The sequence below is a fragment of the Gavialis gangeticus genome, unplaced genomic scaffold (genome assembly GCF_001723915.1).
Source record: "Gavialis gangeticus isolate Ggan-Ray unplaced genomic scaffold, GavGan_comp1, whole genome shotgun sequence".
In the NCBI taxonomy this organism is placed as follows: Eukaryota; Metazoa; Chordata; order Crocodylia; family Gavialidae; genus Gavialis; species Gavialis gangeticus.
Genome location: NW_017729014.1, coordinates 19,568,116 through 19,581,618, shown reverse-complemented (window position 1 = coordinate 19,581,618; position 13,503 = coordinate 19,568,116). Strand labels below are relative to the sequence as shown.

Genomic DNA, 13,503 nt, shown 5'->3' with positions numbered 1-13,503 from the left:
AATGTGAATAAGTGATCAGTAAAGCTAATCGCACTCTATCATGCATTAGCAGGTGCGTCACAAACAGGTCTAAGGGGGTGATACTTCCCCTCTATGCAGCACTAGTAAGACTGCAGCTGGAGCACCGCGTCCAGTTCTGGGCGCCGCACTTCAAGAGGGATGTAAATAACCTTGAGAGGGTACAGAGGAGGGTCACCCGTATGGTTAGAGGCCTCAGGAAAGGCTCTATGAGGAGAGATTGAGGGACCTGGATCTCTTCAGCCTGCACAAGAGAAGGCTGAGAGGTGATCTTGTGGCTGTCTACAAATTCATCAGGGGAAGGCAGCAAGGAATAGGAGATGCTCTATTTACCAGGGCATCCCTTGGAGTTACTAGAAATAACGGCCCCAGACTGACAGACAGCATTTTTAGATTAGACATCAGGAAGGACTTCTTTACGGTGAGGGTTACCAGAATCTGGAATGGGCTTCCAAGGGAGGTGGTGCTCTCCCCTACCTGGGGGGTCTTTAAGAGGAGACTGGACAAGCACCTGGCTATGGTCACTTGACCCCAGAGCTCTTTCTAGCCCAGGGCAGGGGGTCAGACTCTATGATCTACTTAGGTTTCTTCTGACCCTAACATCTATGAAATCAATGAAGTAACAGCTGGATCCTATTACTTAAATCATTTGCTATTGATATAATTGTTACATCTGTCTATGCCCCTAAAAATCCTACACAAGAAGGCAACATGTTCCTTGCAAACTCTACATATTCCCCACAGAGGCAAGCATGGCAAGACTAGAAAGGAGAGAGGAGAGAGCAATTCTTTAATATGTCACATCCCATCACAACTCACCTCTCTGAAAAGAATTCCTCCATGGCTTTCCGAGCCTGACTGCTCTCCAGCTGCTTCTCCAGATGCTGCAAACATTCCTCCAAGATAGACTCATCAAGGCCACTGAGGATTAAAAATAAATAAATAAATACAATAAAGCTGAAGCAGGAGTGCACATTCACAACTCCAGTGCAGTCCAAATTGCTTAACTGTGGTAAACCATTTTAACAAATAAACCCATGACTTCTATACAAGCAAAGTCTTTTCTCGAACTGGAAAGAACCCTAACAAATGAACATTACATAAACATTAACAGATTCACACAACAGCCGGCGATAAAGCAGCCTTGCTCACCAGGCAGTGGGAACTAAGGAAGAACCGCACAATCACAAGTAAATACAACTCCAAGGAGAACAAATGGAAGTGAGAGCCCCTATGAAAATGCAAAGCAATTCAAATTAAATGAGGTTGTAGTGCAACATTAGCGTAAGATGTTAGACATGAAAGGAGTAACCAGACAGTCTAGTTCTGGCAGTCGACAATCGTTTAAGGCTGTGGGCTGGATTGACCCAGTTGAGGCCAGGGCCAGGCACGTAGACACTAAGACCCATCCACTGCTGCTTTTCCCCAAGGTGGCACAGGGCAGGTGCCCACATTGGCAACTTCTACCCACAGGAACAGGGAAAAGCGACCTGTCACTAAAGCCCCATATTTGCAGGCCAAATCAACTGGCTTTGCAGGTGAGATCATAGGTTAGTAACCCCTGGTCTAGTCCACATTGCTGCCAATGTTGGATTGTATAAAAACTGTGTTATAAAGAACACTCTGGTTTTGTAAGTTCAAAGTGATCAGTCGCCCTTCTCTCTAGAGACTACTCAATAACAACAGAGATATATGTCAGGAGGTCTTTTCATTTTCATTGCCTCTAGGTGTACTGTGACCAATACTTTTTCTCTCCCCTTCGAGTTAAACTTTTCAGCCTTACACCAAACCATGCATCTACCTCTTTTTAAGCTTCCCTCAAGTCACTTCTTTGTTTTCCAATCCTTGTATTGCTTTTTCTAAACTCCAAGTCACCAGTCATTCTGGTAACTGGTGCTTGCACTTGAAAACAATGTACTAGGTGTGTTTGACCCAGAGCACACAGAAAAGACCATTGCTTGATGCCTTTATGAATGCACCCCAACTGTACGGCAGCAAAAAAGGCCAGTGTATCACATTGTGAAGTCATGTCTAATTAGCTGCCCACTATAAGGCTCAAGTTGCTTTCAGTAGCACTCCTTTGCAAGCTTTTTCCTTACGTGGCTTGGAATAACAGCCATGTTTCTGCAGCAAACATTCCCTCAACGCACCCTCCATGCAAAATCCAATTACATCTTCATTCTCTAATAGAATATGTAGTCAGCTCCCTTCTGAGTTTCTGCCATCCACCAGGGATCAATGTTAAAAAGATGCAATATCATCATGCATAATGGTTTTACATCTCAGATAGCTGGGATGTGTACCTGTACACCAAGCTGATTATCTTGGTACTTACACAGACAGAATGGGAAAGGAAAGGCATAAATCTGTCTGGTTTGCAATGAGAAAGCTGGGATTAGCCAGCCTAACTTAATAGAGCAAACAACAGAGAATTAGCTGAACACAATGGTTCTGATCAGCATCTCAAGTCTTGATTTCATGCTTGTTGTTTAACATCCGTTTGTTTAACAGCCACAAGTTCTCCACTGTTCAAATATAAACGTAGGGTCCATACTCAGTTAAAGCAGATTATCACATTCACACTGCTTATTTATATCTTGCACTCCTCTGAAGTTTCCGCAGCACAGAAGAGAACATACTAGTCCCTGCCAGTTTGTAATGCTGGTAAAGAAGCTATACTGATGCATAAGGATTGTGATGATCATTCCCACATGCCTGGCCACATACCAGAAGGAGGGCCAGCCTGTATGTGTTTACCTGTTGGGATCGGAGTGATTAGCCAGTATGTTATAACAACCCGTGATCAATTTCTCATAGACACGAGCCAGGAACTCATCTGACTCTGCAGGCCCCAGGACCCTTTCCAGGGAGTTGCAGCTGATCTCTGCCACACTTTCCGTGCTGGTCTCCAAGAGAAGGGGCAATAGAGTATGTATCACCTGTTGTGGGTTCAGTTCATCCGACCAGCTAGAAAGGAAAAAAGAGGAACTCCATTAACACTGACATAAGCATACTAGAAAATGAACTCTACAGTAAAATTTAGATTAAGAGGCATGCAGGCAGAATACAACTCTAGATGACAGCCAAGATCCATGTCAAGCCCATCTTGAACAACTCCTTTACCTATTGCCTCTCAAATACTTCTGATTCCCAAAATTATGCGAGCGACTGCAGTGGATTAAACAGCCACACCACTCTCCTAGACAGTCACTGCACCATTCAGTATATCTTCTCAAAATGGCTGCAGTATCAGCCTCTAGTTACATGCTTTCAAAACCCACAGTAAAGTCACTAGGAAAGAAGGATTTCTGTTCTGCTTGGTTCTTGTGACACTCCTGAAACACTAACGCTCCCAACGTGATGTACTTGGTGTCATAATCTAAAAAGTGAGATCGCGCTTCAGCTGCTTTCCAATTCTGCAAAAAAAGTTTACGTATTCTTTCCCCGAGGGAGAAGTTTGGCTTCTAGAAATCCTTTGCCAGAGCAAAGTTATTTTTCACTGAAACTGGAAAAACCATAAAGAAACTGAGTGTCAAAGACTTAATGTATACACACAATTCAGAGTGCTTGCTCTGAATCTGACTTGAGTTCACTGGTCTCAAGATCAGACTCCATCACCTTTTTTCTCCCCACATCCACAAATTGCAAGTTGAAAGGCAAGGTAAGAACCTGCAGAATCAGAGAATAAAAATGTTCACTTACACAATGAGGTCCCCAGTGAGTCTGACCAAGGAAAGGAGCGTGTGTTTTAAGGAGGCTGCAAGAGGTAGACTCTGGCTGCAAAGGGTGCCCAGGTGAGCAGCCTGGACTGCACTGATGTAGCTTTCCGCTGGGATTGTGTCATTTGCAAAGGCGTTGCGCTAAAAAGAGCAAGCACAGATTTAAAAGACATCACAGGGAGCATAGTATGGAGCATCAGAAGGGAGAAGCATAGGGGAGCTAAGTGCAGACTGTCAGTGGGCAATTTGAAGTTCACCTTTAAGGAATTAAAAAACCCACTGTTGTCCTACAAGCCCTACAGTACTAGAAGTTCTTCTTTTCAGAGCACTACACAGATCTCTGCCTTGATTTGACCAACCTGGATGCTCTGATAAGGCTACAACATGCTCAGACTTGTAATTTCTATTGGTCAAATTTCTGTTAGAGGTTAGAACACCTAAATTCTGTGCAGATTCATGTAAAACCGGGAGCATTCCTGTGATAGCAGATTGTGGAACCCTCCTAACCTGAAGGAGTATTTCCCCATGATCAGATTTTACTATTTCATTTTGAAATTAAACAAGAACCATAGTAGACACTTTTCCCACAAAGTTATATCGTCAGAGTTATTTCAGGACCACTCTGAGGCAAGGCTGGACTCACCCATGATCCAATGTTTGGAAATTCATTAGTATGAATGTTGTTCCAGGATTCGCATAAGGTCTGTACCGCTGGTGGCAAGTTCTGGACAAGTGTTGGACCTGCAAGGAAAACAGGGATTAGAGTTCTTGGAAAGAGTTTCAAAGGGATCGCCAGGAATCTGAGATTCAGTTAGGCAGTGCTTAAAAGCAAGAACTTCATCATCCAAATTAGGCAAGTCTATCTGGATAGGACAGGGATAGTTAGATTTGTTTGATGTCCCATTCTGCTGGCAAGGCTGGTTGTGTGTTTTTCTAAGTTATGTCAACATCATTCTAAAGAAAGCTTGCACTGGAAAAATACGTTAACTCAACGATGCTAAGCTGTCAAAATACTTTCATCAAGTCGCTAATCAGTAGCAATCCCTCACAAAGAACTCTGAAAGCTTTACTTATTACCAAATCCGACAGCTTAACCCTGTTAAAAATGCATCCAAGCAGGCAGATTTCAACAACAACATGGAAAGGCCTAAAAAGCCAGAGAAGCGCTAGGGCAGCAGCCTGTTAATATAATTGCAAAAAGGTTCAATTCCAGATGAACTTCAAGCTAGCCATGGCTCTCATGACTTCCCCAGGCTGGTCCTAAACTAAGGAAAGGGACTCCACATCTCTAGGTGCTTAGTAGCTGACTGAACTTCATAGACTCAATATCCAGGTCCTAGAGATGATGGCTGGGAAGGAGGACAAATTGGGCAGTACAACATCTTGAAGCAGAATGTTTATGCCATTGCAACAAGTCTTGCTTAAATTTAAGCACACAGTGGAATTTCATGGGAGCTCACCCAGAGTATTTGACTTGCAACGGCTTGATCCTATAGCCAGGACAGCAGCATAACCCTGCAGCTTCTCTTCGGAAGGTTTGTTTTCAGCTGAGCCTTCTTCAGACAGGCTCCGTAGCAAATAAGATCTGTATTGGGGATGGAAAGGATTCCTTTCAGAAGACTGTTCAAAAATAATACATCAATACAGCAACAGACAAGATGCCAACTTCAGAACCAAACCTCTGAAATTTTAACTCATAGATCATGCAGTATAATTCTAGCTATTGCTTCTTTTTATCTTCTTTAAGCTTTTTACTAACAGAAATGACTACTCAGCAAGTAAAAAGGCCAATTCACTTTCAGCTTCTTTTCCACAGGAACTAAGAGACCCTGGAATCTTACTTGAAAGATTAAATCTCCTCAACCGCTAGTTACACTGTCCGTCTCAACAACTGCATAGTGAAACATAACCTTGGACTACAATCTCAGGATGTTACGAAGAGGTTTCATCTTCAGAGGTAAAGCCGTTTGTTTTGTAAGTTTGTCGGAAACCCTTGAATGATCAAATAAATCGATAACTTGGAAAAAGAACAAAATCCACAAGTTCTCGATAGAGTCCAGTCTTTTAAACATTCATCCTATAAAATATATTAAATTAAGCAGTGATGCTTAATTTAATGGACTATGTTAAAACTTCACTGGAACGGATAACTCAAACTGACGAGTCACTGACAGAAGAGGAAGTTTCATCCTTCTGAACGTGCTATCCTCATACCTAGTGAATGTAGCATAGGTGTCAATAAGCTGCAGAGTAGCAGGCAGCAGGTTCTTGGTTATCTCTGATGATTTGTGTGGGTCAGTTTCTGCAGCTAGCTTAGAGAAGTGTTCATCCAGGGAAACCTGGATCTTGGAAATGGCAGCATCAAGGGTGTAAATGGACTGCAAACTGGGAATCTCATGCAGCTGGAGAATAGTGGTGCAGTCAATCCCACAGAAAGAGGAAATCTATTAAAAACAGAAGGATGACAATTTTTCAGAGCAAGGCATCATATAAAAGTCAACGCTCCATACTAGCTTATACATATTTAGCATTTTCACCAGCTTACCTGTCGAGCAAAGTATTCCTCTGCTATTTCCACATCATATTTCACTGAGCTGCACTTAGTGGAGGCCAATTTAATGAGAGAAGCAGCATGTTCAGCTTTCATGCCTTGTTTGATCAAGTGATCCTGGAGCAATTGCAGAGAAATTTCACATTTAACATAATTTAAAAGGGCTGTAGGAATGAACTAGTCCATAAGCTATCATATTAGAGCAATTTGTTTTTAAATCACATATATACCAATTCCAATTTCCCATTACTATGCAAAAACTACACTTCCTACATTCAATAAGCCTGGGAGAGCAGATTCACACTGCCACTGCCAATCATGGAAACACCTGCTACTACAGTCTCATGTAAAAGTTGGAACTAAAATTATAAGGTGGTTTAATTCTCCCGACTGCTATCAGGAGGATAAAAAATGCTTAATCTATCCAAGACAGTTTGCACTTCTCTCCTCTTTAGGATTCAATACACACTACTGCAATTTCATTTCTTTCTTCATTCTTAGGAATGAATATTGCTGCTTTAAATTCTAATAATACTTCAAAACCTCTACATTGAGAATTCAAGGGTAAGGACTGTACCTTGATCCAAACAACATAGGAGATGATACGCAAGCGGGAGGACCAGCGCAGTGTATGCAGGATATCACATTCACTCATATCAGGTGCGTTCATCGCCAGCTGATTCATGTAGTTTTTAGAAGGGGGCAAAATCCCCAGGATCCTCCAGAGTATCAAGAAGTAGTACTGAAGTGCACAGGCCTCCTAATAAAGGCAAGAGAGGTATACATCAGTAAGAGCGCTTTTATTTGCGCTAGAACAGCTATAATCCTATCACTGGGTTTCTGTGTAGGTATAAAAGGTACTATCCCAAAGATTAGAGTATACTACACAACCCTTCTATCTGTGCTGAATGTGGCATGACTTTTCTTAGCTCACTCAACAATTTTATTTTCTTCATGGTGGCTCATTCCATCATCATCTTCTAGCTAAACCTCCTGCACACATTTGGAAGGCATGATGAGCCTGAAGTCAAAAGCATATAATACGTTTCAAGAGAACTTCAGCAGAAATGTCATTTAATATCATTTACCACCCAACTTGGCTTGGAGAGTGGACATTTTCAAAACTATCCTGAAAAGCCTGCTGTTTGACTGCAAGGTTCTTCCTCACTAACAGAACTACAACAAAAGGAATATATGCCCTCCTAGCTGTAGAGAGCAAGTAATTCCTTCTACGCAGTCAGGGAAACCTGAAATAGACACCGCACTATAGGTTATGCTCATGAGTGAGCCACGTTACAGTCGCAGCATTGGGATGGTCTTTTAAGGAAAAAGTCCTTAACTCTGACTTAGTTAGCTGCTTCCCCTGGGATGGGTTTGAGACCAAGTATTGAGCAACAGCATGCAGGTCATTTGGTCCTCAGATAGAAGGCCAAAAGGCAATTCAATTTGGGAGAGACCTGTAAGGGATCAAGAAAGCCATGATGGGAGACAAGGGGCATACAGCCTGGAAATGTGCTGCCCCAGCAATGAAGCAGATGATCTGCTGTGTGGGGGGCAAGCAACAGACCCTCCTAAGGTAAAGACTGCTGAAGCAGCCCAGCCAAGAAGCAGGACCTGGTTTATCTGTTTTGGTTTGCATTGGACTGCTCTGATTTCAAATTAACCACTCCCCAGAAGATGGTACTGAAATTCTGCTGCTGCTGGGAGCATTAGCTTAAACTTGTGTAAAGTAAAAACCTACTGCAAACAATTCAGTTCTCAACTTCCATAACTACTGCCCAGACTCTCATAAAACCCAACCCCTGGAGCCACCTGACATCATGGACAATGCTATAACCCCACTGACATACGCCCTTACCAGTGCTGTGACGTTTTTGTTTTCTTTCCTCCGGAGGGTGTCAAACTGTGATCCAGCTGCAAGTAGTGAGGTCAGGGCCGCATAAAGCTCATCATACTTCACAATCCTAGAAAACAGGACCTCACAAACCTATGGAAGAAGCCAAACCAGGATTGTTTCTTCCTCAGTTGCACAACTCCCTATCCACATGCACTTGAGATCCCCTCCCGCACAAACAAAACACACCGCAGAGTGTCAGCAAGACACAACCTCAGGTCAGGTTTGTGACAACTGCTCCAATAACCACCCAGGGTGAAAAAGGTGCATTCAGCGTGTGCCTAAAAGCAGCAAAATTTACAACAGGAACCCTGGTGTACGTGAGAAACTGCCCCATCTAACAGCATGCTAGCCTCTCTTGTCAGCTGCCACAATGCCAGTTTTAGTGAGCGAGGACAGCAGCCGGGGGGGAGAATAGATGGGACATGGGGCAAAGAGATGGGGAGGCAATTCTGAAGCCAGCTCCCTTTCACCTCAGTTGCTAAGAAACTCAAGAGTTAACTTGGACATGAAAGGCTCTTTGTATAGGTCTGAGTGAATCCCAGGTTAGTACAGTGGAAGAGGTCTCCTGTTCTTTAGCCAGTGTTTATTTCCAAGCAACACAGAGAGGTCAAAGGAACTGCCAAAACATCACAACTGGGAAGCCTCAAACGTTTCACCCAAGATGCCCATCTAAAATTTGAGCCTGAACACAAATTTAAACAATATTAAAATCCCTTGGTTAATTATTTTATACTGCTATCGCCTATGCAACTAATGCTTACAGTTCCTCCTTAATAAAAACAGTATTCCTCTCTGGTACATCATATCTGCAGTTCAGGTCATTTTCTACACTGACTCTATGCACTGGAACTGAAAAGCACATTCTCTATCTACTTCTCTTCCCCCTCATTTCTCCATGTGGCTGTTGTAAAGTCAACAGACCCCAAAACCTAAAGGTCTGGAAGAAGTCTTTTAAAGAAAGGAAGTCTGGGTACCGTGTTATCTAGGCGGTTCAAGTCATCTTCAGAAGCTTCGGGTGACAGGATGCAGTAGAACCTGGGCTGTGGCACTGCATCTGAGACACAAATACCAAAGTTGTTTAAATTTAGAATTAGCAATACTGTTGCGCCTATTGCCACTAATCACTTTCTCCCCAAAGCCAAGCCATTCATGGTTTAAGGCTAGAAAAGAATTTTGCTAAATAAACTAAGGATACACTACATGCACAACTGTAAAAGGTGTTTAGACAAGCTGTACCTCCAGTGACGCTTTCCTGGGCTGTGTTAAAAATAGGTTTACTTTAAAGCTTTTCATGTAATATTCCTAAAGTCTATGAGCACAAAATTCTGCCATAGCTCTTCCTCTGACCTGATGAGCAGTGTTTGGTCCAGTTTTCTTCCACTTCTTTAAATCCATGGTAGATAGGGATAGCGGTTCGTCTACTACTCTCCTGGGATCCACTGACCCAGCCTATGGGTGGGGTTAGCAGATTATATTGCACCTGTGTAAAAGCAGACACCGAAAACAAAGGTTCACTGATAACTAAAAAAACCCATATAAAAAGAGTCCTAACTAACAAGCTGTTTAAAATAACAGAACGCTTTCAGGTAGAGACGGGATTTATGCATTTCAGTCACTGGAGCAAGGCTACGGTCCGAGGTTCTGTTATCCCCCTAATGTAGAACTGCCAACAAACAAAATGCAGACAAGCTAAACTCGGAGAACGCTGCATTAAAGGTATTTGTGAATCAGTGAAGAGACACCGATAGGCCTCTACCCTTATCAGAAGTAAGGCAGGTTTACTACTCTGGGCATTACTGTGGGAGCATCTCATGCTATCCAACACCTATTCACATACAGTAGCAGTAGTCATGCCACAACACTACTAAAGCTGCTGCTAGAACCAAACATCTGCTGTCACAACCTTGCAGGCCATTAGTGAATTCAAGAGAGTTACCAGAAGGGCTAAAAAGGAGGTAACTAGAGATAAAAGAAAGCAACAAATTAAGTACCTGCTATAGTTCATTGCTGAGGCTAGACGAACACCTTGCTGGGGTCGTTTGACCCCAGTACTTTTTCCTGCCACGGATCATCGGACTTGATGATCCACTCAGGTTCCTTCCGACCCGACCAACTATGAAACCACCTGACTGAACATCTATAACATACTTCAACAGAAGCTTACCTGTTCAAACAAGTACACGGGAACTCTGGAATACTGATGAAGCAGGTAGTCGAAGACCAGCAGCAGGCGAGCTAGGATTAGCGGTACAGACTGCAACTGGGAATCCATCTTTACAGTCAGTTCCAGAATGGTCTGGATACAGAGGGTCAAGATAGATCTGCGGCCTCTCTCAGAGAAGTTGTGGAAAATAAGCAAGAGGAGTTGGAGGTGTTCAACATTGAGGTCTTCCGTGTCATTGGGAAGTGCCCCCTGCAGGGCATTTTGTTTTAAAGTGCTCACAAACCTGCCAGCAGAGAAATAAATTGAAGTGAGAAGAGTTCTAGCAAAATGAGCCGTTCATCTATGGTTCACTCTTACAAGAGGGGTGGTTCAGCTACTGTAACGATGGGCTTAGTACAAGGACCCACCAGGAATCCAGCAAAAAAAAGTTTTGCCTTTTCTCTTTCAAATCAGTGTTAACAGAGCTACTTTATTCTCTGTTCATCTAGGTCTTGATATATAGATAAGTGTTTGCACTCCTTATTCTCATCCATATCCTGCATCCTTCCCTTCTGTGGAATTTCTGAAAGGTACCATCTCAAACACACAAAATATTCCTGTCCCCACTCTCCTACTCAACCCAGGTTTTTTTTGCCTTACCTGAACAGCACCGATGTTGGACTAACTTGCCCAAACAAAAAATTCTGTCTCACAGGAAGACAGCTAAGGAGAAAACTTGCTTGTTGTTATAATACTTAATGTCATCTTACCGCTCCCAAACTTTGAGGCATTCTGGGACATCAGGATCTCCCTGCGCACTGGCTTTATGCTGCCAGATTAGGAGAAGGCGGGAGAGTACAGACAGACTCTGGGGATGGATGTACAACGGCCAAGGTCCTTCCGAGAAAGGGGCCACTCCCAACTGCTGTAGAAGTGTATTCTGGTGCAAAAAACCCAAATATATTAGTTGGGAGGAAAGCCTTACATGCTGCATGAAGTAAATCCAAGGCTTTAATTTGATATCTCTAGGTAGGTTCAGAGTTTAATGCATTGGTATTTCCCTTTGTGGAGTTACAATATTTGGCACTGGGGTCAAATTAAGATGTTTATGTATCCATCTTTTTGTTATCAATCCTAAAAAGCCAAGCAGATACACAGGAAATTTTTGTAGTAAAAAGCATATTCAGAAACAATTCTTTGAGCTAACGGCACCCCATCTACAGAAAATGATCTATTTTCCCCTTTAAACATCTCCAAAGCTCAGAGAGTTAATTTACAGAAACACTGGGCTGGAAAGACACACTTCTAAGGCATCAAGAACAGTCCCCTGAATTCACTTGTCCAAAGGAGTCCACAAGATCATTCACTTTAACTCCTTCATCCATACCACAGCCACAGAGGATCCTATTAAAGAGCCCAACACTGTGCCACAAGACAGGCATTGTCAATGCCTCAGCTACATCAATGGCAGGGGAAATTTCATAGTTTAATGCATGATTAGAGGATCAACATGCTCTGTGCTGCAAATTACTGACAGTCCTGCCAATCTGACCTGGTAGAAAAAATTCATTTCAACCCCAGATCTGACAGATGTTTTGATATCACAAGAGTGTTGTTTAAGATGTTTCTAACAACCAGTGGTAGCACTAACACACCCCAGGAAAATTCCCACCTCTAGCTATAGCCAACGTCCAATGCTTCATCAGCAGGCAAAGAAAAAAAAACAGCCAAATTATGGGGAAAAATACTTTCTTCCATACAGATGAGATTACCAAGCATCTCCCACACAAGTAGTTTCCTTTCAACCCTATCACAGAGGCACCAAATACCTGAATCCACATATTACTACACACATTGATTTAAACCCATTCCAGCATTAGTGTAAGATACAAGTATTAAATGACGAGTCTGCCATTGTTTCCTATCCTGTGGAATACTTCACAGTATCTTCTCAGGGAGGATCTTATTTCCCAGCCCCACCATGCTCCATTCCTTTATTCTCAGAATAAAATATTTTGGGCCACAAAGAAGAGTTCTCCAGCAGAGTAAGAAGCACCGGTGTCCTCACACACAAACATATGAAAGCCAAGCACACCCACGGAAAGCCAAGCAATTTGGTTTTACATCCAACACACAGATTTTTTGCAGACTGACCTGCAAGGTAGGGGACTGAAGGTCTGAGGTCACCAAGGAATGGTTGAAGTGATACAATGCAGCAGCAAATTCCTCATCTGATGTGCCTGCAACACAATCAAGATCAAGCTGATTATTATTACAGCTCTACCCGCAGGACTAGAAATCCAAAAGAGGTTCTTGTGCACTGACCCTTCAGCCCATCTTTGTCCACTTCCTTGATAATGCTAGCCAGTGTGGCCATGTGCTGCTCGGAAAGAGACACACTTAAGTAGTTGCGAATGAAATTGTTCCTGGAGTTTAGCATGGAGGAGGTGATGAAGTTCAGAATATTGGAAGCTAGGCTTAAAAACTGAAAAGGAGGAAAAGAAGATATGCATCTTAGAATCAAGACCAACAGTGGTTGAGGAAACATTGAACAAAGAAAAGCCATTGCTAAGTCTATTAGATTTCTCAGCCCCCAGCTAAACCCTGCCTCCATTAACACAAGTTTTGGTTTCTCTTCTTTTTACAATCCAGCCTGCTGCACAACAGCTCTGTTCCACATAACAGCAGCATTCATTTTCACTGTTAAATAAAAGAAGTTAATGGCGTTATCAGGCAAGCTACTTCACTTCACCTGCTGCAAACTAAACTGATGGCAGATTATCTTATATCTGCTCCTCCCTGGCAATAACGATTACTTAAGACATATCTGCTGACTGAAGAGTAGCACAAAGTTCCCTGGAAACCAATATCCTTGTCATTCAGACCCCCAGCCTTCCACTCCCTACTAGATGGTGATACTTCATTGTCAACATACTAAACTGCACAACATTTAAACAATGAAGTTGCTAAGTGCCAAACTGACAAGCCTCTCTGGGTTGAAAATCACATTATATCTCACTCAGGACACAATGAGTCTTGAAGACTGTTCTGTACCAGTTCTGGGTCTTTGCGGCTGGCCAGAATGTTCCCATTCTCCCCAGTCGTCTGTTTGTTGGGGCTTTTCACTCTAGGTGAACTCTCCAGGGGGGGTGGTGGAGGGGGTGGAGGAGGGGCC

General features: G+C 42.9%; 1 protein-coding gene across 1 annotated transcript in view; it reads right to left on the bottom strand.

Annotated features, from left to right (window-relative positions):
• The window catches only part of UBR4 (ubiquitin protein ligase E3 component n-recognin 4), a 107,808-nt gene that overhangs the window by 77,657 nt on the left and 16,648 nt on the right, over positions 1-13,503 (bottom strand). The window contains exons 16-31 of the mRNA XM_019511921.1: positions 13,383-13,503; positions 12,654-12,813; positions 12,483-12,568; positions 11,099-11,268; positions 10,350-10,632; positions 9,533-9,665; positions 9,160-9,239; positions 8,147-8,275; positions 6,866-7,048; positions 6,283-6,405; positions 5,952-6,181; positions 5,198-5,322; positions 4,381-4,478; positions 3,721-3,878; positions 2,776-2,985; positions 838-939 (exon numbers count right to left, since the gene is read on the bottom strand). The exon at positions 13,383-13,503 is cut by the window's right edge and continues 20 nt beyond it. Of these exons, the coding sequence (XP_019367466.1) occupies positions 838-939; positions 2,776-2,985; positions 3,721-3,878; positions 4,381-4,478; positions 5,198-5,322; positions 5,952-6,181; positions 6,283-6,405; positions 6,866-7,048; positions 8,147-8,275; positions 9,160-9,239; positions 9,533-9,665; positions 10,350-10,632; positions 11,099-11,268; positions 12,483-12,568; positions 12,654-12,813; positions 13,383-13,503 (2,391 nt within the window). The remainder of the gene's footprint in view (positions 1-837; positions 940-2,775; positions 2,986-3,720; positions 3,879-4,380; positions 4,479-5,197; positions 5,323-5,951; positions 6,182-6,282; positions 6,406-6,865; positions 7,049-8,146; positions 8,276-9,159; positions 9,240-9,532; positions 9,666-10,349; positions 10,633-11,098; positions 11,269-12,482; positions 12,569-12,653; positions 12,814-13,382) is intronic.